Source organism: Ambystoma mexicanum, chromosome 6q (assembly GCF_040938575.1).
Source record: "Ambystoma mexicanum isolate Mex_15411 chromosome 6q, UKY_AmexF1_1, whole genome shotgun sequence".
Taxonomy (NCBI): domain Eukaryota; kingdom Metazoa; phylum Chordata; class Amphibia; order Caudata; family Ambystomatidae; genus Ambystoma; species Ambystoma mexicanum.
Window position 1 is genome coordinate 232,420,594 of NC_090937.1, and position 27,462 is coordinate 232,448,055.

The 27,462-nt window shown below is 44.8% G+C and overlaps 1 protein-coding gene across 1 annotated transcript in view; it reads right to left on the reverse strand.

The window, feature by feature from the left end:
- The window catches only part of MANBA (mannosidase beta), a 907,503-nt gene that overhangs the window by 813,539 nt on the left and 66,502 nt on the right, over window positions 1-27,462 (reverse strand). The window contains exon 2 of the mRNA XM_069630691.1: window positions 14,371-14,465. Coding sequence (XP_069486792.1) covers window positions 14,371-14,465 — 95 coding nt within the window. The remainder of the gene's footprint in view (window positions 1-14,370; window positions 14,466-27,462) is intronic.

A 27,462-nucleotide genomic window follows, 5' to 3' on the forward strand; every position in this document is an offset into this window, starting at 1 on the left:
GACCGTTAATGCCGATAGCTTGGATGCCGGAGGAGCCATTTCCACTACAGACGGTGCCGGAAAGGGGGATTTTTCGGACTTTAACGGCATGGCGGTGAGGTCATTACCGGCATGGCGCAAAGCTCATGCCCACGATGTCGTAATGGGCCGCTTTTAGCGGTCTATTGCCAGCACGGACACAGTAATTGCGCCATGCCGGTAATGACTGGTACTTACCACCCGGGTCGTAATGAGGCCCATTGCGTTCTGAAACGGGGCTGTATCCTAGCTTCCTCTTTATTTAATTTTGTATTGCGGATGTTGGACACACGTTAAGAACAGTAACATCAGATCCACCGAAGATTGCCCGCCATCTGTTGCCATGGCTCCTTTATGCCGATGATTTGGTTCTATTTTCAAAAACACCAATAGGCCTACAAAATCTATTATCAGTACTGGAAGCGTATGTGGACCACAATTAATTGACCATAAACTTGACTAAAACCAAGATATTGATATGTGGTTCGCCACAACAAATCTAGAAAGAGAAATACAAGTGGCACATCTATGGTTCACGAATAGAAACGGTAAACAAATACTGTTATCTAGGCATGAATACTAACAATCAACCATCAGATTTACCAAACAAGATGGAAAAAGAGAAAAGTTCAAATTGCAGTTGCACAAGCCAGAATAATTCTTGGAAAATGTGGGAAGTTCTCCTTAAACCCACCCATAAAATTCTACAATTAAAAGGAGTCCCGATTATAACATACAGGGCTGAGACTAGAGCTTATCAGGAAACGAAATTCTGGACCAAACTAGAAAGTAAATGTTGGAAAATAATATTGCCTCTTCCTGCGAGTCAACCAATGTGCATAGTACGGCATGAGTTTGGTTTTTGCTTTCTTTGAACGCAATTTGCTCATGGAAAATACTGAACTTATATTTTTTTTAAATGCACCACGAATGACAATGAAGGATCCTTACCATCATTATTAGCTATCAATTTCAAATCAAATACGGTGAAAATTGTGGAACCATGGAAAAAACATATTGCCGATATCACATTGGCAGTAGGTATTTCGCTAAATATATTGGTTACGGACCCCGATTGTGCGGGAACAAAAATTATGGTAACATGACTGGATAACAACACGTCAAAAAAGTACTCAAACTTCAAATCTGAAAATGTTGCATGCAAGACACTCAGAGCAATATCTGGTGATGTTCCCGGGTCCCAAATATAGAGCAATGATTTTGCGATTTAGATTCAACCTCTGGCCAACTCACCAGGTAAATTGTTCGTAGAACAAGAGTAATCTCCACAGGTCGCATATGCAGATTTTGTAATAATTGTAAGGAACCCGAGATGCTTAAACATCTACACACTGTCTGTCAAGCACTACTGCAATAATGAACATTTTACTTGGAGCATCTAAATAGCCATTTGCCTTTTGTAACCCAGGATAGACTATGGATTAGCATTTTTTATCAATTTTCTATGCTCACTTAAACTCGAAGTCGATAATTAGATACTATGGGCCTCATTACGATCGTGGCGGTCCGGAAATAACGGTGGCGGTAAACCCGCCGCCACCGTTGTTTCCGGACCGCCTGATCCCGACCCCTGCAGGCGGGAGGTGATGTTCCCGCCAGGTCTGACCTGGCGGGTTTAACACCGCCCGCCTGCAGGCGGACGAGGAAACACCGGCAGCATTACAAGATGCTGCCGGTGTTTCCATGATCCCGATTCCCATTGAGTCCCATAGGACTCAATGGGAATGGGGATTTACACCATTCCGCCTCCGTGATTCCCGGAAAACCGGGGTTGTGATGCCCCGGTAATTCCGGGAGTCACGGAGGCGGAATGGTAATACGAGTCCGGCGTTAACCAGGCGGTTTTACCGCCTCGGTTAACGCCGGACTCGTAATGAGGCCCTATATCTTGTAATGTCAACAGGTCAACATACCAATGACTAAGTGAGAACCAGGTCAATGATGTATTATGCTTTTGACCCTACATCATGTTATTAATTATCGCAAATTATAATTTACTGTTCGTCACAAGAATTCGAAAATGTGGATGATAGTAGCTTCTGGAAAAGTGACAGTGAGCTGTGGATGAGTTGTCTAATTTAAATGTTGCTTTCCGCGATGTGTGATATGAAATAACATGTATATATTTTACTATGTCATTTATCTTTTAATGTGATTTTTTAATGTGACTTTATGTATTACATCTGTTTGGACTATTGAAAGGTTGTAAATCAACTGTAACAATAAAAAAATTGGTAAGTTTTGAACCAAAGATGATGAACTATGATTTAACTAAAAAATGTGTAAAGGGGAGACCAGCTGCAGAAGGAAAGCGGCACCACTTGGGTGCTAAATCGAGAGACTCTGGTTGAGCCTCATATGAGAGAAACTACAAGTACCAGAAGGCCGGAGGAAGGCCAGCGAAATAGGTCAAAGTGGTCATACAGAGGTTCAAGCAAATTCCCAGTACAACAGAAAGACTGATCTACAAGCACTGTGAAAGAAAGGGAAGTGAGTCCCATAGCAAAAAGGACATTGAGAAACCAAGGGAACTGAATCCCGTAAAAGGCAAGAGGGTCCGAGCCCGACGCAGGGAGATTCAGGGGTGAAACCATCACCCAAGAACTGACAGCCAAGAGGGGTCCAAACCCGGAAGAGGAAGATACTGGGTGGAAGCTATCACCCAAAAGTTAATTAAGAAAAGAACTGCGATACATTGTGAAATACAACACGTCAGGGGTCAGCCTAGAAGAGAGGGACCCAGAGGTTAAAGCATCACCCTACGTGAAACTGAGATAAACAATTGAAAAGGGTCAGCCCAGAAGTGGGGAACCCAGGGGTGAAACCATCACCCTCTCTGAATTTTGGATTACAATTAAGAAGGGTCATCACCCAGAAGAGGGAGACCCAGGGGTGACACCGTCACCCAGTGAACTCTGAAACAAACTTTCATTTGTGAAAGGAACTTTTGTTTGTTATTTGAAACACATCAGGCCCCAAAGGCAAAAGACTTTCACAGGAAAAGAGATTTGCGCCCATCTTACATTGTGTCCAAAACGTGGGTTGGGAGGACCAGGCTACTGCATCCCGACGTATTATTTGAGAACACTTCTTTCTTTTCTTGAGAACAGTCCCACGCCCCTTTTTGTATTAGTTGTGAGGTTTGGCAATAGGTTTTTTAGTATAGGCCCTTTTGTTTTGACACAACACCACTAGGACAGCCTTATCTTTCATTTGATGGTTGACACTTGCTCCCATCTTAGATTTAGGTTTTGATTAGGCGTTTTTCCAACCTGCATACAGCATTCATTGTTCAATAAACACCCTTGAACTGTGATCACGTGTATCTGTCTTATTTGTTGTCACCATGAGTTCCTCACATATTTCACATATTTCATACAAACATCAAAACAACTCCACTCACCCTGCGTATACTGGGCGGGATAATGCTCGCCTCTGTGTCTTTAATAGAATCAAGACTACCAGTGCTATAAGCCTGAGTAATCTTCCTTCTATGTCAAGACCGGAGGCAAGCATTATGCTTGTTCAAAGCGGTCCAAAACTCTGAGCAACTGATAATACAGGCTTAAAATAGAAGATTTTGGATAGGGCCTCCGAGGACCAAAGTGCTAATCTTAAAATATCCTGCAAGGAAGCTCTGACTGTGAAATCTTTGGATGCCATTGCCCCCGAAAAGAATGGGCTCCAAACACCCCGAAGTCTATCCCTGCCAAATGCACAACTTCTGTAACTCACCTAGCTATGGTGGCCGGGGCTATCGCATGGAATGGCTTCCTACACGCAATCAGGAACTGGTGCACACCTTGGGGTCTAACTCCCTCAGTAGCTTTCTCATACTCCTTAATGCACTAAGTCACACACAATTCGGGCTCGTCCGGGAAATACGTACGAGAAATGACCTTGGATCCGCTCTTGGTCCTCTTAACAACCTAAAATGCCACCCCTTACGGGGAGAAAACCTTCCTATTCACCTACAGCGCCCTAACATCAGACACCATTTTACAGGAAACGAGGCATAGTAATATTGTCAACTTAATAGAAAGCCGATGCACCAACAACTGACATTTGACTGGCCATTTGCCAGAGGTGAGGTTGTTTCCCTGTGGAACTTCCATTTTAAAGCCACATGTTTCTTGACAGCATATTCTTGCCAATTTAACATTTTAATTGCGTTTACGTTTTTTAACTGTGTGATTGCTATTTGTTTTGTACCCAGTGCACTTTATTGTGTTTTTACAAGCTCCGTGCCTGAATCCCTCTTGTTGAGGCTCCGCTTCCATCAGCGCGAGTCCTCTTTCTTTGGCTACTATCAGCATTCACACGCTTGTTGCTTCATTCCCCTCTGGCATAATTGTGCCGGAGAGAACGTCCGCGCAGTGGACGGGACCATTCCGGGCCGTGGGCCTTATAGGACATTTACGACTATACATGCAAACCGCGTTTTATTACTTATTCACGTGATGCTCTTGTTCTCCTGGCGCCTCCAGTTTCTAGCTGGCCTGTCGGATTTAACACACTATCCACATCAATCCCTGTGGGGATTCCTTCCTCTTCTCCTCTCAGTTTGAAATGCTCTCTCATCAATGCCCGGTCGGCGGCATCACACCGTGATGACATTTTCGCCATCCTTGATGAACAAATACCGGACATCTTCTGTATTACAGAGACCTGGTTGAACGTGGCCTCTGGACCAGATATTATCCAGATGCTTCCTGGTCTATATAAGATTCTCCACTTAGACCGTCCTGCTCCTACCATTGTCGGCGGACTGGCCATTGTTTTAAAAAAGTTCTTGAGCTGTTCTATTGTTGAACTCACTCATAAACTGACCTTCAAACTGTTTTTTATTACAACCCAAGTTTAATCTGAACAGTCCTTTTATTTCCTTATTGTTTACCGCCCCCCCTGCTATGCCACTAACTGTGTTTTCCTAATAGCTTCTCTCAATTCATAGCTGACCTATCAGTCACCTACCCCAACATAATTATCCCGGGAGACTTTAATCTCCATCGAAACAATCCCCAGGACCTGCAAGCTGCCAAATTCATCTCGTCTCTCACTGATTGCAGACTACACCTTAATAATCACAATCCAATTTATTCGGCGGTTAATCAGCTCAACCTCATTTTATAGATGTCCTTGGGACCCTCTTGTTTTCTCCCTTACTAGTTCACTGGTCTGATAATTTTTTGGTGCCTTTTTCGGTCCCTCTTGCTCAGCCAAAAACCAGACCCACCCCCTCTGCTAGACTTCAAAGTAGATGGATCAATGTCCCCCTTGAAAACATTGCTACATCTATTGAATCCCTCACTCACCAAAACTCTCTTCTTGGGACCAACCCATGCGACTCCCTTATTGAATCTCTAAAATCCACTGCTGATCTTCTGGCCCCCTCTAAACTTGTTACCAGTCATGCTAAAAAGTCTGCCCCCTCATCCTCCCCCGATTTATGCATTTTAAAACAGAGCTGCAGACAAGCTGAACGCAGATGGCAACCTAACTCCGATCTTTCGACAAAAATGGCTTACGTCTCAGCACGTAAACTTAATCAAAGCGCCATAAAAAACACTCAAGCTCAACATTTTGCTGATCGTATTTTAAATACTAAGTGCTCCTCTAAGGAATGGTTTATGGTGGCAAATGAACTTACCACGCCAATCTGTCCCCCGTCTCTCTGCTGTCTCAAAAACATTGTGATCAAATCACGATTTTCTTTAAGGCTAAGATTTGCAATATCCGAGAGCTTATATGTGCTGGATGAACTGTCTCTGTTATCTCCTCTGATGTCTTTCTCCCCCTGGCTGCTAGGCCATATAGACCACATATGGAAACTAAGGCACAATATCCATATACACTAGTGACACGACAGACACAAGGTTCGATTTCCAAACAAGTCTGGTTTATTTCAAAGTATCTCAGTCGGCCGACTGGGGCTCAACGTCTCACAACGTGTGTTCCCAGACCTTATGAGACGCAAGAGAGCGAGCAACGCTCAAGCAACAATATAAATACATAACAAGCAATCTTTTCGAAGGCAATTCGATGCGCCCATAAATGTATCTTTCAAGCTAGGGTTCGGTGATTGACAATCATGACAATTATGACACGTTATGACAAATCTCTATTCAGTCTAAATATAGTTATTCTAGCAATAGTAGCAGAGACAGCTTTCTGTTATGGGGAAAATAGAGCTCTTAGTTTGGCAAGGATATCATGTTTGTAGGAGAGAAACATTCCTTAGCACGTTATCTATGTGTTTCGATTCATGAACTAAAGGTCAGACAGTTCTGAAGCGGAAAATATCAGTCTCCGCGAAGGAGTACCGCTAAAAGAATATAATTCATGCTTTAACTGCCTTTTACTTCAGCGTTTGCAAGACAGGCCGGCACCTGGACTGGTGATTAGATGCAGCTTCTGCTCGCCTCCAAGGACTTTGTGAGGGAGAAAAACAATGTATCTCTGTATAGTTTGACAATCTTATCTGTGTTAGTCTCAGCATACAGGCCGTGGCCTTGCACCATGTGTGAGTTCGAAGCACAGAAAACATTTTGCAAAGCATTTTGATAGAAAAGAAAATGGCAAATGGCTGACTTTTCACAAAATGGATGCCGTCTGGTTACATTGACGATTCTGCGATTCCAATATTTGTCACATGATGCGATTGGTTTCTGGCCAATATAATATACATACTATACATAATATAGAGTTGTTTTTGGTCTAAAAAACCCTCCTTTTGGCCGTAAGCCAAGAGCATCATCCATACATCGCATCTTCATCAGACCATGTGTCCAATTCTGAACTATACATACTACTGTAATCATCATCAGAAATATTAATTGCCATAAATTCTTTGATTGTTTCATTTTCGTGTTGTGCACTTTCATTTAATATGCAAGGAGGTTTCGTTTTGATTGCGTATACACATTCATTTGTAATTTGGGAGCAGAGGATTGGCAGACATTGTATGCAACAACAGCAGAAAATGAGGATTCCTAATATCATGACCAAAATTGCAATTAGTTTCCATCCCCATGATCGCAGCAGTTTCCAAAACCATGAACTTATATTCAGATTCCAACCACCTGTGGGGTCATGAATATTGCTTCAAATATCGTGGGGAGGAGTCACTTACGAATGCACAGCATGCTGACCCCACGATTTTGCATATCCCTCCACGATCAGCCAAAATTATATCAAGGACCATTCTATTCTGAAGTGCAACTAATCTAATTGCTTTCGGTTCTAGTGTCATATTATAGAGTATATCTGTAGTTCCATTTATCGTCTTTTCTAACACCCTAGACAGTTTTCTTATATTCCATGAATTTATTGCTTGTCCCCAAAATGGTATGAATGACTTCACTATATCCCCTGCAATCTGTCCAGCGGTATCATCTCGTTGTGGCCTAGATCTGGATAGTTTTGATATTTCAGAAGTTTTGGAAAGAAATACACCAGGAAAAAGTATACCTAAATAACAGGTCCCTTCCCAAGTTCTAAGTAACCATGGATAGGCCTGATCTCCACATACAAAATAAAACAGAACCTCCTATATATAATGGTTTCTCTTCTTGCTCAAGTACAGCACTATGCATCTCCCTCTGGCCATCTCTTGTTCTAACAGTTTTGAATTTTCGACAGTGACGGACACCATGGTTTCCACTGCCCTTTCTAAACTCAAATCTAGCTCTCCTTTGGACCCGATTCCCCTATATATCCTGCAATCCTCTCTCACGAACGTACTCTTCTTCCAACCTTGGCTGTGCAGTATTCTTTCCCCTTGGTCATATTCCCCGAATCTCTTAAACATGCTGTGATCTCTCCTCTTTTGAAGAAGCCACATCTAGATCCTGCTGCTGTGGAGAATTACCGTCCTATATCTCTTCTTCCAATACTAATGAAACTGCTTGAAACGATTGCCACTCCTCAATTTTCCTCTTTCTTGGAAAGCAATCATGTGTTTCACCCCTTCCAGGCGGGTTTTCGCCCTGGCATGGGTACTGAGTCTGTTCTGGTTTCCCTCCTGGATGAAATTGCCCTACTCCAGGACCACAGAGAAGATGGGATCTCATCCTCCTTGACCTCTCTGCTGCCTTTTATACCGTTGATCATTGCAAGCTTTTGCAATGTCTTCAGGAAGCTGGTATCTCGGGCACCCCTCTGAAATGGCTGCCGTCTTTCCTTTCTAATAGGGCCCAGACGGTTTCTCTCGCCCCATTTAAGTCTTCCCCATCACTCTTGACTGTGGGATCTCACAGGGATCAGCTATTTCTCATCTTCTATTCAATTTATATATGCTGGCCCTTGCAAAACTGATTTCTAGTATTCATTTCTTTTCCTATGCCGATGACACTCAAATTCTCTTCTGTCTTACTGCTCCATCTACGGACCCCCCTAATAAATAAAAGAACTGCCTTTCAGCAGTCACTGACTGGATGTCCACAAATTGGCTAAAGTGCAATGGCGACAAAACCGAGATACTGCTGGTTGGATCCACCTGATCTAACTCTTCCTGGACCTCTGACTATTGGCCTCCCCGCCTTGGTCCCTGCCCTGAACCCGTCTCTGTTAAAAGCTTGGGCATAAAAATCAAGTCCTCTGGATCCAGGTCAGCCCAATTATCGGCAACATGTCAAGCCGGTTTCGCAAAAAAATGTTTAACGTTCCCCCTTTCCTTCCGACTCACTCTCAATCTCAAATTGTCACAGCCTCTATCATGGGTTCCATTGATTACTGCAACGGAATCTATCTCGGCCAGCCTAAATTCCTTCTTCAACATCTGCAGATACTTCAGAATTCAGCTGCCCGTCTTGCTTTAAATGCTCCCAGACTGGCACGTTCCCGAGAGCTTCTCCATCAACTTCACTGGCTCCCTGTGAAACTTCATATCCAGTTCAAGGCTCTCTGTCTGGTGCACCAAAATACCCACAACGGTGGAGTAGAATTCCTACAATCTAAACTGATACCATACACCCTTGGTAGAACTCTCAGTTCGTCCAACCTTTCCTTGCTGTGTATCCTCCGAGTCTCTCGTACTCGGGCTGGAGGCCGAGCATTATCTGTACTTGGCCCTACTCTATTGAATGCTCTCCCGGCTGAGATTTGTAACATCTATCACTCTTTCATTTCGCAAACGTTTGAAACCTTTTCTATATTAGTTCCTTTTTAACATTCTTCGTCTCTCGCTTGCTCAGCGCCTTGAAGCCTTCCGGTCTTGTTTGCGCTTTATCAAGATCTAAAACAATACAATGCAATACAATACAATTGCTTGAAGAGTCGAAAACCACTTCTACATCCCAGAGCACTGCATACTTAGGCGCAGGTGGCCTGTGTAATTTCACTTCCAGTAAAAGCCTAACTACGGCTGGGTGCTCCCCAATGGGCACACCGCCACAACTATTGTGACCTGCAGAGATAGCCGATCTATATATTCCTAGGGTATGGAAGGCTCTTCCTTCTTGGGAAAATTCTGCCAAAAATTGAATACCTGCACTACAGGTGCAGAAACAGGATGAACACACTGTTGCGTACCCCATTACTCCCACTTAGCCCAAGCGGCGTCATAGATCCAACGGGTGGAAGGCGCCCATGACTCCCTGATCCAATCTGCAGCGACTCCTCAAAGACCCAGCAAATTCCATCGTTGCTTGAAATTTTGCATGCCAATAGCTGCAACGACCCCGCTTGTACCAGGGGGTGCTCCTGACCCTTCAGGCTGTGCAATAGGAATGGCCGCGACGGAATCACCTCTGGAAAACTGATGAAATTTCCATCAGAAACGGAAACCAGACTTGCGATTTTCCAGAGCGGCACCACAAACACAACTTCTGCCTGTTCCCTGCGCAGTTTCACTAGGCCCTGGGCAGCATGATGAACGGGGAAATGCATAATGCCTCAACCCCATACACAGTTGGAGAAAGGCATCTGTACCCAGTGCTGCCGGATCCAATCTCCAACTGAAGTATCTGCGGGTCTGAGCGTTCAACCTGGAGGCAAACATATCTATGTCTAACGGCCCCCAGAGGCTCTGCAATGGCTAGAACACCTGCTTGTGCAATATCCACACGCTGGCATCCTCCAGATACCTGGAGTTCCAGTCCGCAATCACGTTCTCTTTCCCTGGCAGATATTCCGCTGCCACTGTCAGATGCTTCTCTAGGCAAACGTGCCAGAAGCCTTTTCCCATCTCTACCAGCATCCCGGAGCGCGTTACCCCTAGTTTGCTTATGTATCCAACAGGATGCACCAATTTGCTTTGCATTTCACAAAAGCTTGCGCCGCGAAAGACCCTGCTACCAGCTCTAAGCAGTTTATATGTAGTTTCAACTCCTCTGCGGACCATTTCCCTGCTGTCTGCTCCTGGCAGCACCTGGCACCCCAACCGGACCTGCTTGCGTCGGACTCTATCACCAATTCCGGCACATCTCCGAAAATGGCTGTGCCATTCCAGGCTTCCATCGTTTGCAACCACCAAGCCAATTCTGATCTCCCGTCTTCGTCTAATGGAATATATGGATATCTTACTCCCGCCTGCAAATGCCTCATCTTTAGCCTCTGCAGCGACCTGTAATGCAGGGGCCCCGGTAATACGGCCTGAATCGGGGCTGCTAGCAGCCCCACTATATGCTCTAGATTCTGAAGCAAAATATGATTATTCTGAATCGCTACTCTCAACTCCTTTGTCCGCCTCATTTTCTGCAAAGGCAGTTCAAGGGAGGCTTTCCTGGTGTCTATCACAAACCCCAGTAATTCCATATGCTGTTCCGACTTCTCCTGATTGATCAAAAACCCTAAGGAGGTCAGTAAGGTGCTCACCCACTGTACTTGACTTACTAAAGTCAACTTGTCTTGCGCTAAGATCAGGATATCGTCCAGGTAGACTATAATCCAGATCCCCCTGTTTCTGAAATCTTCGCTACTGGTCTCATTACCTTGGTAAACGCCCAAAGGGCGGAAGCCAGACAAAAGGGAGACATGTGAACTGCCAGCTCTAACCAGTCTATAAGAACTTGAGAAACTTCCTGTGGTTCTGAGTCACTGGATTCGTTAAGTATGCGTCTTTCAGGTTCAATCTTTCTAGCCAATCCGCCTTCCGCAGAATATCCCTGAAGAAGTGAATACGCTTCATCTTGACGTGCCTGTAGACTAACCAGCTGTTGAGATCCTTCAAGTTTATGACTGGACTCGACTTCCCTTTCCTGTGCACTCGAAACATGTGGCTGTAGAATCCTCCCTGTCTCAACTGACATTGTTCTATCGTGCCTTTCTCTACCAAACTCCACAATTCTATGTTGGAGCTTCTCCTCCTCCTTTGACATTCGGAGACGTGCTGGGATGCACTCTTGCCGCGGTGCACACATGAACTCTAGCCTGAAGCCTGCTACTGCTTGCAGGGCCCAAGCACTGCCTGGTAGCGCTCACCACTCGCTCATACATAGCAATTTCCATTCTCCTACCTTGGTGTAGCGTCTGCTTCGCGCACTTACCGCTAGTGGCGCTCTGCTGTCTGTAGCCCCCGCATCCTCTATGGCCACGCAGCCCCTGCCCCTAGAGGGGAAAAAAGTGTTGTGCTGTCTACTCTCCCAGTATTGTGCTACGGGACCTTGGGGCCTCCTCGTCGAATTGAAACAACGGTCGAACTGCCCCTCTGTCGACCGGTTCCCGCAAAAACCCAACTAGGGAAAATGTTTCTAATTGAACACTGCGCTTTCTCAAGAGCTGTGCAAATTCCTACGAATTGGGAAATTTCCTTGGTGAAAGCATCTCCGAAAAGCATGCCCTGCCTCGTTTCACCTGCTTCATAATTGGCGAGGTTTCCTAATTTGCTGTAGATTTTGAGCAACAGATTTTGAGCAACAGATTTCAGCGCCTCTCTGATGACAGAGCACAACTGGCATTGCCCAGTAGGCATACTGCCCTTCGTGCCCAGTTAGCTAGGGTGCCTGCATCTACTGGCTCGCCGGTGTCCTTGGCCCTCTCCGCCAAATCCATTGTTTTGACAAGGGGCCCAGCTATGTCCAGGACTTTGTCCTGGCAACCCTTCAAGGCTCGCTTAAACCCTTTTCTGACGTCCTTCTTGGCCTTGGTGACAAATGTAACCATTGTTGCGTCTAGCTCCGGTGTTTCCATCACTTTGCCTGGGAGCTCTGGCCTGGGGTATTCGGCCCTCGGCCTGAAACGCACCTCTTTTTCCAGAGGTTTTCTGATGTGCTCTGCCATGTACTGGGTGACCCCCGGGAGAGCACCCAATCTGTGGACTTTGGGTGTCTAATGTTATCGGGGTCAAACATATCCACCACGTTGTCTCCCTCTTCCGTACTGACAATGGCCTTCTGTCCTTTCTTGGGCACCTCTGCCGCTCTACCGCCACATCTCTGGGTGTTATTGTCTACATCCTCCTCCTCTGACTGGAGATCATCTCCGTCGTCCACCTACTCTTCAGAGGTGGTACAGCCTTCATTGGCTGACCCTATGTTTTTTGCCCCTAGGGCAGGGGGTAAGAGGCTCAGCACTGCCAATTTCTCCTGGAAAGCCCTTTCCAACTTTGTAAAGGGGTCAGCTACCTTCTGGGGCATCTGTTGGGCCCCAAACACTTGGCCCAGGGGGGGGGGTAGAAGAGTGGGGGCTCTTCCAGGCCTTCTCCTCCCTCTTAGATGCAACTCCTTGATTGAGGTGCCCTCTCTTGGACTGAGCTCTCTTTTCCTCTTTAACTGAGTTATACCTTTAGTGGACAGGAGCGACTCTAGTGCTTGTAGGTGCTCCTGGAGGGGCTTTACCCCATGCACTACAGCTACCACTAGTGAGTCCCCCAGGACTTTTCCAAAGCTCAATGACAGGACCCAGTCAATCTGAGGCTCCTCCTCACTGTACTCAGGAATGGTACTTTCCACCTCCATCGTACCTTCTGGCTCACTTAATAAAAGGTATGATTGTGTGAGTTTTAGGACTACAGAGGTTTCACCATTGCCTTCTACATGAGCAGCAGTCCAATGTGCCTTTCTCGACGCCTGAATGCCACAGGCTGCTTATTTGGAGGGGCTCCACCTCGTGCTTATCTCCCCGTGGACTGCAGCAGATCGTACTTCGCTCGACAAGCGATTGAAATAATGCGCTCTGTGTAGCCTACGCAGGCTATGTTGCGTTGTGGCACGCATAAATGCAATGTCCTTTCCTCTAAACCTCTTTCGAGGTCCGGAAGAGCCTCGCTATGATTACAGAAAGTGGTGCTGAGCCCCCTCCCCCACCCCCGGGATGCTCCGGTTACCCGAAGCGAGCAGGAAGACTCACGGTCACCAAGCCCTCCCCGGGGGAGGCGCCCGCTCTTGTAAAAACATGCTGCGAATGTCGCGCGACCTCCGCTGTCCATAATAAGCTCTGCAATCTCAGTCTACGGTTGTGTCAGACGTTGCTCGCCTTGCAAGCAAAATACGGACAGACTAAAATGTCTGTGCCACGCACGTTCTTTCTAAATCATATTAACAAAATGCAATACTACTAACATCATAGTTTGAAAACATAGCTAATAAAACACATATCCCCTAGTAATGATAGGGTGACTTATCTGCTTGAAGAGCAGCAAAGAAAGAGGATGAGACAGAACCGGGCATGACATATGGAGTGTGCTGGTTCCTGATTGGTCTAAGGAAATAGACACAAAACTACAAGGCACCAAGGACTTCTGGGGATGTGTAGTCCTGTGTAGAAGAAGTGTTTGGTTGTTTTACTGTTAACAAAAGAAATTCAAAAAAATAATTATGTAAAACAAAAGTGAAGATTTGAAAAAAGCTGCTGAAGGGTGGCATTAAAGAGTTTTAAGCATAATGCACGCCTCCGGTCTTGACATAGAATCTGAAAAGTTCAAATGAGAATGCAGCATGAAATGGGAGTAAAAAACACAGCTCTGTGGTTTCTTGTTGATTAAATGATATCGGAAAAGGTTTGCTTACATTTCTGCAGTGTTGTTTTGAATTTGCAACCATTGTAAAAATGTGCAACCTAGATAATTTGTCTTAGGAGCCAATGACTCTTTAGGTGCTAGACTGACTTTTTTGGGATGGGGGAAAGGTGGAGATGAATCTAAGCATTGCACACGCATCTGCCGCCCAGAGAACGGTGGTCCTCCGGGCCTTCATGCTTCCGAGGTCATAAACGAAGAACCACAAATGTTGGAAATAATGATAGCACGAAACTGAAATGTTCGGTATGTGGCACTATATAAAAGGCCAAACAATATTATTATGTTTCCTACAGAGTGGACATTTGCTAATTAAAACATAACCTTCCTGCGTTTTCAACTTACAACTTCATAAGAGCAAGTTCACTTGCACCTACCCGATATCAGAAGGCAGCTTGAATGTCCGGCTGTAGGTCCAATTGTCCAATGAAATCCACCTATAAGCCACATCGTTAAACCGGTAGTATGGATCCTATTATAACGAGAAAAAGTACAGAACATGTCATGTCAAAGGCCGTTTACGACTCTTCCTTGAGGATGACTAAAGAATTAATAGCAACTCTACTAATGGGTAAATACATATCGTGTCAATGTAGGGCAGAGTCAAGATTAAGGTGTATTTTATAACTGAACTGCAACTACATTTCTTTTTAAATAGCACCGTCAGCACAGCTACATTTAGTTAACAGTTTTTCAATAAGAGCAGGAAATTGGCTTTAGTAACATCAGTTGAAGAATACTTTTAGTATTCATTAACTCAATATTTCATAGCTAAAATGTCTGCCTTTCAAAATATATTAGTTATGCCCATCTTATGTCCAGGAACAAAGATACCGTCTGAGGTATTGCCATTCACTTCCCAAGTACTCACATCATGGTTAGGGATTGCCAGAAAAGTACAAGCACTCTTACTAGTGCTACGGATTGCCGCCAAATGTTTGGATACGCAATGTATCTATATAGATTTTGACAGAAATCGCCATAAAAGACTCACATGTTACATTAAATAGTTATAAATATATATATATGAGACAGCTCAAGACACAGGTTGCACAGCAAATAAGGTCCACAATCGAACCGGATCCTTATAAAGTCAATATGTACAATTTTAATCATATATATATGAGACAGCTCAAGACACAGGTTGCACAGCAAATAAGGTCCACAATCGAACCGGATCCTTATAAAGTCAATATGTACAATTTGCAACATTCATCACAAAAATCTATATAAATCATCACATAAAACATAGGAAATCGTCAATTACAATCAATGGTGAGTTCACAAAAATAAATGTTATGGATACATTCAACACAATTCAAGCAATGTATCTGTTTCTTATTATTGTCAGATAGAATAAATTATCTCCCTGTATATATCCAGGAAGGTGTCTCGACATGTTTCAGTTCTTGGGAAATCACTCAGAGAACATTCATCAGGAGGGTTGTAAAAGTCTCAAAAATCCCAATAAAACAATTGTGTCCTGTGTAAGGAGAGAGAAGTTGTATACGTGCAACCTGTGGGTTAAAAAGAAGGGGGACAAGTGGTAAGCTAAAAAAATTGCTACATTGAATTGTCAAATTCCCTAAACAGGTGAAAAAGAGGACCAAAGGAAGGACTCAAATTACCTTCAGTGGCGCTCGTGGGGGCTCACAACTTAAGTAGATCAGGTTGTGGTGGGCTGGTAAGTAGCTCCTAACCTGTAACTAATACAGTAAAAACGCAAATTAATGCTTTTCAAATGAGCAAAAGACAGTACTCAACAGAGCTAAAATGGTGCAGAAAAATAGTAATAATAAATAGAAAGGCGAAAGCACAGTAAAAATCGCCATATGACTCACCTATCCGCCAAAAAAACCTGCTCGCTCAATGATGGAGAAGGGCAACCACACCGGAGCAATGTCGCCACTAGATAGTAGACTGCTATAAGTGGTCTTATATTTATGAAGATCTAAATTTGAACCCAGAGACTTCCGTACTGCTGGGCCTTGACATTGTGTCACTATATACCAACATACCACAACAGGCCACACTTGATACCGTGGAGGAGATCCTCCGGTGTGGTTGCCCTTCTCCATCATTGAGCAAGCAGGGTTTTTTGGCGAATAGGTGAGTCATATGGCGATTTTTACTGTGCTTTCGCCTTTCTGTTTATTATTACTATTTTTCTGCACCATTTTAGCTCTGTTGAGTACTGTCTTTTGCTCATTCGAAAAGCATTAATTAGCGTTTTTCATGTATTAATTACAGGTTAGGAGCTACTTACCAGCCCACCACAACCTGATCTACTTAAGTTGTGAGCCCCCACGAGCGCCACTGAAGGTAATATGAGTCCTTCCTTTGGTCCTCTTTTTCACCTCTTTAGGGAATTTGACAATTCAAAGTAGCTATTTTTTGAGTTTACCACTTGTCCCCCTTCTTTTAAACCCACAGGTTGCACTGCACGTATACAGCTTCTCTCTCCTTACACAGGACACGATTGTTTTATTGGGATTTTCGTGACTTTTACAACCCTCCTGATGAATGTTCTCTGGGTGATTCCCCAAGAACTGAAACATGTCAAGATACCTTCCTGGATATATACAGGGAGATAATTTGTTCTATCTGACAATAATAAGAAACAGATACATTGCTTGAATTGTGTTGAATATATCCATAAACATTTTTTTTTGTAAACTCACCATTGATTGTAACTGACAATTTCCTATGTTTTATGTGATGATTTATATAGATTTTTGTGATGAATGTTGCAAATTCAGTGATTTAATATTTTTTTAATGTTTTCTATATTGATTAAGATTGTACATATTGACTTTATAAGGATCCGGTTCGATTGTGGACCTTATTTGCTGTGCAACCTGTGTCTTGAGCTCTGTCTCATATATATATTGATTGCCCCCTACCGGGTATAGACAGAGTAGACACTGCTTCCACCTCCTAGCGGTGGTATCTACCGGGATTCCTCTTCATTAGCGTACATTAAACAGTTAACCACAGTCATCTGTACATTTCCAAAACATTAATAAAAACATTAATTAAAAAACCTTGGCGAATTAAAGTTCAATATCAGTTAAAATTGGCAGAAATCAGGATCTTAAAATGTATGGGCCTTAAGAAGGTAGCCTAAAAAATATAGCAGAAAAATACATAGGTCTACCGGTTAAAATGTACTAATGGGGTAGTTCGGTAAAAAAATTGTATTGGCCCAATCGATCAGGCATGTATTTTAGTTGGTATTAAATCAAAAGACCTTTTTTTTAATAAAAAAAACGAAAGGAAAAATTATCAATTTAGAAAGACTGATCCGTGACCGCACAGAGCGGTCTATCTAAATCGAACTGTCACACCCCTGCCGCACACAATTGCGTGCAGGGGCTGACAGGCAGGGTGAGAAGGAGACGATGGGCCGCGGGAGTGCCGGGTAAGTGTGTGTGTCTGCGTGTGTGTGTGTGAAAACGTGTGTGTATGCGGGGTGGGAGGAGGGAAGATGGTGAGGAGCAAAGGGTGGCTTGGGGCAGGGGAGGTGAAACCGCCAAAATTTAAATAGAAAAACCCTTGGCCATGTCCTTTTCCTGCTTTCTGAGTGTCGCACAAAACTGAACGAACTAAATACGTCTTTTTTATGTGCGACCTTCAGAATGTGGAAAGATTACATAGAACCATTTTAGATCATACATCGATTGTTCTTCAAAAAAATTCCAATGCAACGTACCCGAGTTTTCTCACATTAACACTTGCGAAAACGACGGGTCGGGTACCGCCATCTTGTGCTAATCTTATTGGTTGAACTATCGCCCTAAGTTCAATTGCCCTTGCGGCACTAATTCAGATCACCCGCCCCTAACGCTGACAACACTAGATGCTCACGCCCCATTTAACAACGCCAATGCACGTCTCATGTCAACGTCCTCTGTGCGCAAGCTATTAACATGTCTCCATGAAAATGCCAAGACACCTCATTCCTCGACAAGTGTAAACAAACCCTTTCTGATCACACAACGTTAGGCATTCTTTTTCCTTCATGTTAGTGTATTTCATTTCGAGCTTCCCTGACTTGTTATTGCTCTGTTCAGCTATCTGTCAAGTACAACACACTGAGAACCGGTACTTACACTGCCTAAAATGAATTAACTAAGTAGTCGCTTTTCATTTCTCATATTATGGACAACTGTCTTTAGCGGGCAGATAGCACAGCGAGCCAAGCGCTCGCCCCGGATATCTGTGTGCAGCCTGCTGTGGCCGGTTCAAATCCCGGCAGGATCAACTCTGCCTTTCATCCACCAAGGTTGATGAAATGAGTACCACTCTGTGGGATAATAATGTCTTCTGTTATTTGAACGCTCTGAGACCTATGGGTGTGTAGCGTTATATAAGAAATACATTATCACCAAACCATATTTAAACATGTGTCCTTGCAAACCTTTAAAGATTGAGCCTATTAATCTTGTGTTTTCATGATGTGTTTTTGTAACATGGCTGTTTCTTCGCTTGTCTTTCTTTAACATTCAATGTTAGTGGGACTTTTTCTTTACTCTATAGAAACAAAAACATTTTTCATTTACCTCACTGTTGATTTTGTGCTTCTTCATTATTCAGGAACTATGGCAACAGTTCAGCTCTACCTGTACAAGCCTGAATAGTCAGAAGAGTGAATCCTTGAAAAAGAAAAAAGTTGGTTTAGTCGATGTGTAATCAGATGAAAGTCATGAGGATCAATCATCGGAGCCTGAACCGTGTCACTTGCAACACGTTTCCACTTGGTATACCTGCCATCGTTGTGAGCTAATGCCTACTCTGGTGGAGAACTGCTTTTGCAGAGAAAACTCTGGCTGTTGGCCTACGTTGCTGAAGAAGACACACCACTGCTATCTGTTACCAAGCTGCAAGACTTCCGGGCAGCCTGCCTTACAAGATCCATGTTGCGAATGATAATCGTCCTTATGCTTGAACTTCGAGCTACAGTTTGCACTCGTAATCGAAGTACCGAGTAAGTTCACTTTATATATGTTGTGTGTTTGAGGAATGAGATGGCTAACATAATATGTTGTTCCCCTACATCAATATAACTTCGATGGATCACCGATGAAAGAATGTTTCTGTAAATTGGTTTCAGATTAGAATGAGAAATGTATTCAAAGTGTTCATCTTCAGATTGATCGTCCGAACAATTACATTTCTTTCACTTGGAAGTATCTCCCAAACTGTTTTTGCTGGAATGCGTGTTCACATTTGTAATTGATCCCTACTTGAAATCAGTACTGTCAGTACTTTGCACAAAAGGTACTTTCTAAATCATAACAATGCCTTACATTTGACAAGGTACTGCAAACAAAAAAAAAAAAAATCAATTATTTGGTTCAATCAAGTAAACTATTTCTGTATCTCTTATTTGTTGATATTTTATTTGTATCACGCTCATACACAAGTGTTTCAGAGCGCAACGAGGCAAGGGAGGGGAACAAGGGAGAACAAAACAACGATCTTACTAGGCCCAGTGACTTTGAGAACGCCTAAGTGCAGGGGAGAGGGAAGGGGGGAAAGTGCAAGGGGGGGGGAGTGGAAAGTGCTGAGCAAAGGAATAAGAAACAACAGTGGCAGTGCAGCCAGCAGGTGGCAAGTGCTAGGTTTAAGGCAACAGACAGGGGGTGTCTGATAAGTGCAGAAAAGGGGGGGGGGAGCCTGTAGGGTTACAGATACAGACCCAAGTTCAGGGGTTGCAGGGAGGCAGTGCGGGTGCGTGGCAGGGTGAGCAGGTACCTGGGTCCGAGGGTAACCAGGTGCATGATGCCGAAGCAGAACAGATCTGCAGGGGAGAGGAGGGGTGAAGGCAGAACCAAGGAGGAAGGTCTTGAGATGCTTCCGGAACCGGAGATGGTTCTCCTCAAATTTCAGAGTGGCAGGGAGGCTGTTCCAGAGGGAGGCCCCAGCCAAAAACAGAGATCTACCCCAGCTCGTTTCTTTGAGAAACGACTGACCCTGACGGAGTTGGAGGTGGAGGAGCGAAGAGCTCGGGTGGGAATGTATTTATGGAGGGACAGTTGAAGGTATTTTGGACCCAGGCCTCAGAAAGCCTTGTGGACAAGGCAGAGGGTCTTGAATGTAATCCTTGCAGCCACTGGGAGCCAATGAAGAGATTCCAGGGCTGGAGAGATACAATCCCAGGGCTTGAGGCCAAGGACAAGTCTTGCAGTCCTGTTCTGGATGAGTTTCAAAGGGCGGAGAGTAGAAGTAGGTAGATTTAGAAAGAGGCTGTTGCAATAATCCAACATAGAGAGAACCAGGGCTCGAGAGACAGTGAGCTTCTGGGGGAAGGAGAGGAAAGGCAGAATACCTCTGAGGAGGAGCAGCAGGAAGTTTGACTTTTTAGAGTCATCAGAGATATGGGCAGAAGAGGAAAGCGTGGAGTCGACGATGACCCAGAGGTTCTTAGCCTCGCAGGTGGGGGTAGGCGGAGGGCCAAGGGAGGCCGGCCAGAGAGTGACAGGAAAGGAGGGTAAAGGTGTGCCGATGAGGAGGATCTCCGTCTTGCTGGCATTCAGGCAAAGATCGTTGGTGGCACACCAATCCTAAATAGCAGACAGGCAGTCACAGATGAGAGAAGGAGAAGAGGTGTCCGAGGGAAGCCTGAAAATGAGTTGAGTGTCATCAGCATAGCACTGAAAATTGGAGCAGAAAACGGCAATGCGATGGGCGAGAGCTGCCAGGTATTGGTTGAAAAGCCAGGGTGAGAGGTTGGACCCCTGGGGAACACAGTAGGTAGAAATGGAGATAGAATCAAGGAAGGACCCAAGTTGGACCTGGGAGGGTCGGGCAGAGAGGAAAGAAGTCAGCCAGGCCAGAGCCTGATTAGTGATATCCAGGTTGTCACAGAGACGGTTGAGCAGGATGGTAAGGTTGACCGTGTTGAAGGCAGAAGAGTAATAGAGTAGGATGAGGACAGACGGGATGTTCGAGTCAAGGTTGGAGAGCAGATCTTCACGGATGTTCAGGAGAGCAGTTTCCATGCCTCTGGCAGCTCTAAAGCCAGACCGATGGTCGTGGAGACAACCAACAGAATCAGAGTGATGGTTAAGCTGGCAGACGGCCAGCTTTTCCAGGAGTTTTCCCAGGAAAGGAGTGATGAGATCGGGCGATAATTTGCTGGGCAAGAAGGGTCAGCTGTGGGTTTCTTGAGAAGAGGGTGTACAAGAGAGTGCTTCAGAGGGGAAAGGAAGGCTCCCAAGGTAACAGCGAGGTTGCAGAATCGGCCAGGGCAGGAGCGAGGGGGTCAATGTGGTCCTTGATGGTTTTGGAGGAACAGGGAAGAACCTGTTTTGGAAGAGACTTTCATAGATTGGACTTGTCTAGAGACCTTGTCAGGGGAGAAAAGAGGAAAGGAAGGCGGGGACAGCTGCAGCAGGGCAAACATTCAAAGAAGGAGAGGGGAGAAGATGGGGAGGGGACGAGAGGGTGGACAGGATGTCCTGGGTGTTTGCGATTAAATGAAAGGCAATGGCCGTGCAAAGGGCCTGGGAGGTGACAGGAGAGGTAGAGACTGCAGCAGGGTTGACCAGCTCCTTGCAGATTTTGAAGAGTTCGGCCGAGTTGTTAGATGCTGTAGAGACACAGGCTTGGATGTGGGATCTCTTCTTAATATGGACAGAGAGTCGGTATTGCCTTTGGAGCAGGCGGAAGGCCAGTTTGTCAGAGGATGAACAAGAAACCCTCCATTTCCTCTCAGCCACTCTGCACTTATGTTTAAGGGTAGCTAGGTCAGAGTCGTACCAAGAATTGCACTTGGCTTTGGGCTTCAACTGGATCCTCTTGACAGGGGCAAGAGCATCAAGAGCATCAGAGACAGAAGAGTAGAGCATGGAAAGGGCTGTGTCAGGATGTGAGACAGGTGGAGGAGGTGGGGGGGAAGGTGGTGGCGAAAGCCTCAACTGACACACGCTTCATGAGCCGGATGTCCAAAAAGGCAGGTGGCAGTGTTGGGGTTGGCTTGGCCTGGGGGAAGAGAGTGAGAGATGAGAGGAGAGGAGAGAGTGATCGCTCCAGGAGAGAGGAATGGTCAGAGGAATGAAGAGGGGGAGGTCAGAGGAGATCAAGACATCAAGCGTATGCCCTGCAGAGTGAGTTGAGCCAGAGGGGAGGATACAAAGGGAGAGGGAATCGCAGAGATCACGGAAGAGTACAGAGGAGGAACAGGGAGAGTCAAGATGGTTATTGAGGTCACCAAGAAGGAGGAGTTGAGTGGTTGAGGCCAGGAGGCAGGAGGAGAGGTCCGCCCACTCAGAGAGAAATTAGGCGATCTGACCAGGAGGCCGGTAGATAGTAGCCACGGTAAGAGAGTGGCCAGGAGAGAAAGAAAGCCTGCAGACAAGGCATTCGAAAGAGGATTATGTCTGCGTGGGAATGATAGAGGCAGGAATCCACCCAGGGAAGATCAGGGCTACACCCGCCCCCCCCTAGACTGGGTGGATCTTGGTGCGGAGAGGATCTTGTAGCCGTCAGGGAGGAGAGTGTCAAAGCTTGTGAAAGAGCTGGGCGTAAACTATTTCTCAGTGAGACCGAGGACATTGAGGTCGAGTTCTTCCAGGAGGTGGCAGATATCAGGAGTGTTTGACAGCAGAGCGAGAGTTAAGCATGGCAAGATAAAGAAGGTTGCCAGCCTTAAGGCCTTCCAGGGAGGGGTACAAATCAGAGGTACGCCCTGCGGAGGTGAAGGAGCCTGTGGTGAGGCAGAAGAGGAGGGAAGAGAGGGCAATGTAGCCAAGGGGAGAGGGCGCAGGGGACAGCAGTAGATGAAAGGAAATTGATTAGGCAAGGGAAGCGCCTATCAAAGAGGCAGGGATTGGCCTCAGGGCCTTCGACCATGACGATGCCATTTAAGTAGACACTTATGATGACCTTAGAGGAGTCGAAGGGAGTCATGAGGGCTTCCCAGTGGGTGCCACCATTAATGGGAGAGGAGGAGAAAGGACAGTGCACAGACATCATATGAAGAGTCCATAGATCTAGCGAAGGAACAACAAAGAGGATGTCGGTGAGGGTCTGTCTTTGAGGAAGCGCTATACTAGATGTCAGCGATAGGGAGACCATGGTTGGAGGCCAAGATATCCTTTTTGAACTTCTTCCTACCAGACCTAGTGAGAAGGGAAGGATAGTCGATGGAGAAGCGGTTAGAGAAGATACCAGAAACAGAAAGCGCTATGGGTTTGGTAGTGAGAGAGGAGGGAGAGAAGCAGGGAGGGGATGAGGGGCAGCGGGTAAGAGTAGAACAAGTAGAACGGTGAAGTCACTGGGCCAGCAGGTTACAGAAAAAGCATGCAGTACAGGCATTCACGTTCAACGAGTAATACCTGCCTGTGTGGTTCAAGCCATTTCTGATGAACTCCCCAGTGGCCACGGACAATACCCTGGATTTATATAGACAGTACCTCGACTGCAGCAGGGCGACACCTTTCTTTGACCTGATTCTGCAGTCTTGGCTTGGCCCTGCTCCCACCTCCCATTGGCTGCAATCGGCTGTTAAGCCAATCACTGCAGGCGGGAGGTGGGAGCCAGCCACTAACATCCAAGGCCCACATCGAAGGCCCCTGTCTGCTACCAGAACGCGACTGGAGACTATTCTTTCCACCCCTGTACCCAAACTTCCTGATTCCACTAACCTCACTTCTGCTTGACACCTGGACTTCCAAATCACTCCTCCACAACTTTGGGTACATTACCACTCCGACTCGCTTTTCCCACTCTTGCCTCAGCCCCTTTCTCAGCTTGTTCCCCCATGTTTGCACTCTGATAACGCTTTTTCTCACCCACTGCTATCTTCTGCATCTTCGTGCTTCTCAGGTGTTACTGTGCTCAGCTGCATTTAGCTTATTTCAAACTTGCTGTGTTGATGCATTTAGCTTGTTTCAAGTGTAGTTGTGTTGATACATTTAGATTCAAATTTAGCTGTGTTGATGTATTTAGCTTGTTTCAAATTTAGCTGTGTTGATGCATTTAGCTTGTTTCAAATTTGCTTGTGTTGATGCATTTAGCTTGTTTCAAACTTGTGGGGTTAATGCATTTAGCTTGTTTCAAATGTAGCTGTGTTGATGTTTTCACTTGGTTGCATTCATCTTCTGCCTATCCCTACCTCTCTTTCTATTCTATTTCTCTCACACCCCCCTTGTCGCCGGTTTGCCTGACTGTTGTATCTTGCCCCCCCGCCGCTTGCTTGTAGTTGGCTGTCCCCTCCCCTCTCCTCTCTTTCCTCCTTTCACTGTTTCAGCCTTAGCCCTTACCCTATCAGACATGTCGCCGACTTGTATGATAGCAGCTTGTTTGTCTCCTATCCCTCCTTCATTTGCTTTTTCCTCCTTTTGCCCCTCCAGCACTATCTGAAATGTCATCAGGCATAGTACGACAATCACTTGTTTTGTTCTTCTCCTTCTCTCTGACCCTCCACTTGTTCAATTCCGGCACTACCTCAATTGTTGTCAGGCCTAGTAAGATAGCCGCTTGTCTGTCTCCTTCTCCCTCACTCCCTCATCCCCTCCTTATCATTGTCAATAGCTTTTACTCTATCAGAAGGGTCTTCTGAACCCTATAATAGCAGCTTGTTCGTATCCTCCCCCTCCCTCATTTGTTTTTTCCTCCCTCTCCCCCTCCAGAACTATCTGAAATGTCATCAGGCCTAGTACGATAGTTGCTTGTTTTGTTCTACTCCTTCTCCCTGCTCCTCCACCCCCACCACTTGTTAAATTCCAGCACTACCTCAATTTTCATCATGCCTAGTAAGGTAGCCCCTTGTCCGTCTCCTTCTTCTTCCCACCTCCTCCCCTCCTTATTATTGTCAAATGCTCTTGCACTATCAGAAATGTCACTAGACTGAGTATGATAGTTCATTTCTCATTCTGAATGTATCCAGGGCTTGTAAGAATGTCACTGTATTCTCCCTTGTTCCCACCCCGCCTTGAAGTGCTCCGAAACACATTGTGTATTGGTGCTATATAAATAATCAATCAATCAATCAATGAACAGTTTAATTTGTAGTGTCATTGCCATCCACTTTATCAAACTAAATACAAAAATAAAAAAATAGTTAATCTGAACAGTTAGAAATTTTTTGTAAGTCCAAAACACATCCAAACATCTAAGAGTATCCTAAAAGATTGGTATGCTTTAACAACTTTACTGGCCTATCGCAATCCCCTCATCCACATCCATCCCCCCTCCGCTATCAATGGCTGTTTGCATTTGTGAGCGTGCGCTCTTAAGGGGGCTGGGAGGATAGGAACGCTCAAGGTGCTGAATACCATGTACTCCACAAAGGTTTTTTTCGCATGGGCACCCACATGGCCACCACAGACCCAGTGTCTCCAGGCTCCCCTTTGAAGACCCCGTCCCTGCAATCAACATATGTTGGTGTCCTTTGACTGTGTTCCGGGTCTATTGCGTTTGCCTTATCCACATCCATCCGCCTCTGCCATCACTGAGAGTTCACACCTATGGGTGTGTACTTGCAAGGGGGCTGGGAGGATGGGAGTGCTCAAGGTGCAGAATAACACGTACACCACAAAGGGTTCTTTCGCATGGGGACCCTTATCCACATGGCCACCACAGACCCAGTGTCTCTGGACTCCCCTTTGAAGACCCGGCCCCTGCAATCAACATATGTCTGTGCCCTTTGACTGTGTTCTGGGCCTATTGGGCTTAACTCATCCACATCCCCCCTCCGCCATCAATGACAGTTCGCACCTGTAGGCGTGCGCACGCAAGGGGGCTGCACTGGTGGGATTGAGGAGGTCAAACGTTGTCATAGAGGCCTGGTGGATGTGAACAAACACGTCAGACATTCACATACACACCCACTTCTGTAATCCTTTATAAACACTGTGGGAGTTAACAAGAAAGCATCTGTGAGATCGACAACGGATATCGCCAGCTCTCCACCTTTTACATTGCTTGCTGAGTCGGCTCATCTGTTCCTCTAAGTAACGGTTAGTCAACTTTTACTATTGTTTTCTGTAGTGTCAACTTTCTCGGCTAGGCCACTTTCAATTGGTCGTACACCCTATTCTCATTTTATTTTATCCAAAAAGTCCACACCATTATGAACTGTCCTATGCATTTTTATCTCTATAACTAGCATAAAATATTAAAGAGTATTGTTTCCAATGCATGTTTGCTTTAGGAGCAATTTCTTTACGTATAACTTTTTTTTATTATTATCAAAGGAATATGTTTGATTTACTGTGATACATTTTTAATAGTAATATTGTTTTATATTTCTTTAACAGGTCATAGGGACAATCCAACTGCCTTCTTGTATCGTTTTGGGTTGCACTAATAACAACCATGCTAAAAGTCAGAGTACAATCCTGTATGTATTTCCAAAGGATTAAAAATGTAATAAGAAAATGGCTTTTGAGCTGCGGATTTCCAGTGTCTGAAATTGAAAGCAGAGCCACGGATGTATTGGATGACTTGAGGGGCAATCCATTCTGCGTCTGCAGCATGCACTTCTCAGAAGATATGTACGAACATCACAGTACACTCAAAAGCGTTGCCTCAAACTCCATAGCAAATTATTTTCCAACTGAATTTCAGCACACGCTGACCAAGGTGAGTAGTGGACACTGAATTTTTACATTTATTTTACCATTTTCTAAATCTGCCTGTATAATATGTCTTATAAATGACCGCTCAATATATTGAAATAGTCTGTGAACAGGTAAAATAATGAATGGTTTGCAGTTTTTGGGGAATATTTCCATTGATATTTTAGTACACAAGTTTCCTTCATGACACAATGTACTGTGGTTTGTACATTTTGAACTTTATATTACTTTGTGTATCCCTACTTTAGTGATACGCAAATAGTTCAGTACAGTGGGAGCCTTTCCAAACACACACTCACATTGCGTCCTTTAAAATGATCATGTCTGTCTTTACATAGACGGCACTGATGGAATTATAGACCTTTACCATGGAGGAAACCACAGACAAGTCCAACACCCTAATGGTGATGCAAACAATTTGCACACAAGCTTTTTTATTGTTTTTGATGTGGTGTAAATTATAATACTAATGTCCATTTTCTATTGAACAACGGTATGAATATATACATTGATTAAAGGACTGTGATGCTACATCAACCACTATTCAGGAGTCAATAGCAACCTCACTCACCTTTCAAGTTATTTTTTTAGAATATTCCTTCAGGTGCTACTATACAAAATATGTATTTGTTCAAGTTCAACTTAAAACATATTGATTATGGTTATGTTTAATATAAGCTTTTTATACAAACTGGCTTGTAGGCTTCTTTGTCAATATCAACAATCTTTTACATGCAATATCTTTTTGTTGATGTTCCATCTTTATTATTACAATTACCATTATATAGGCGGAGCTTGGAACTTCAACAACATACTATTATTCTACTGCAACTGGTCTGGAGGATGAGGTACGAGAAGTGATAATGTATTGATTTATACCAA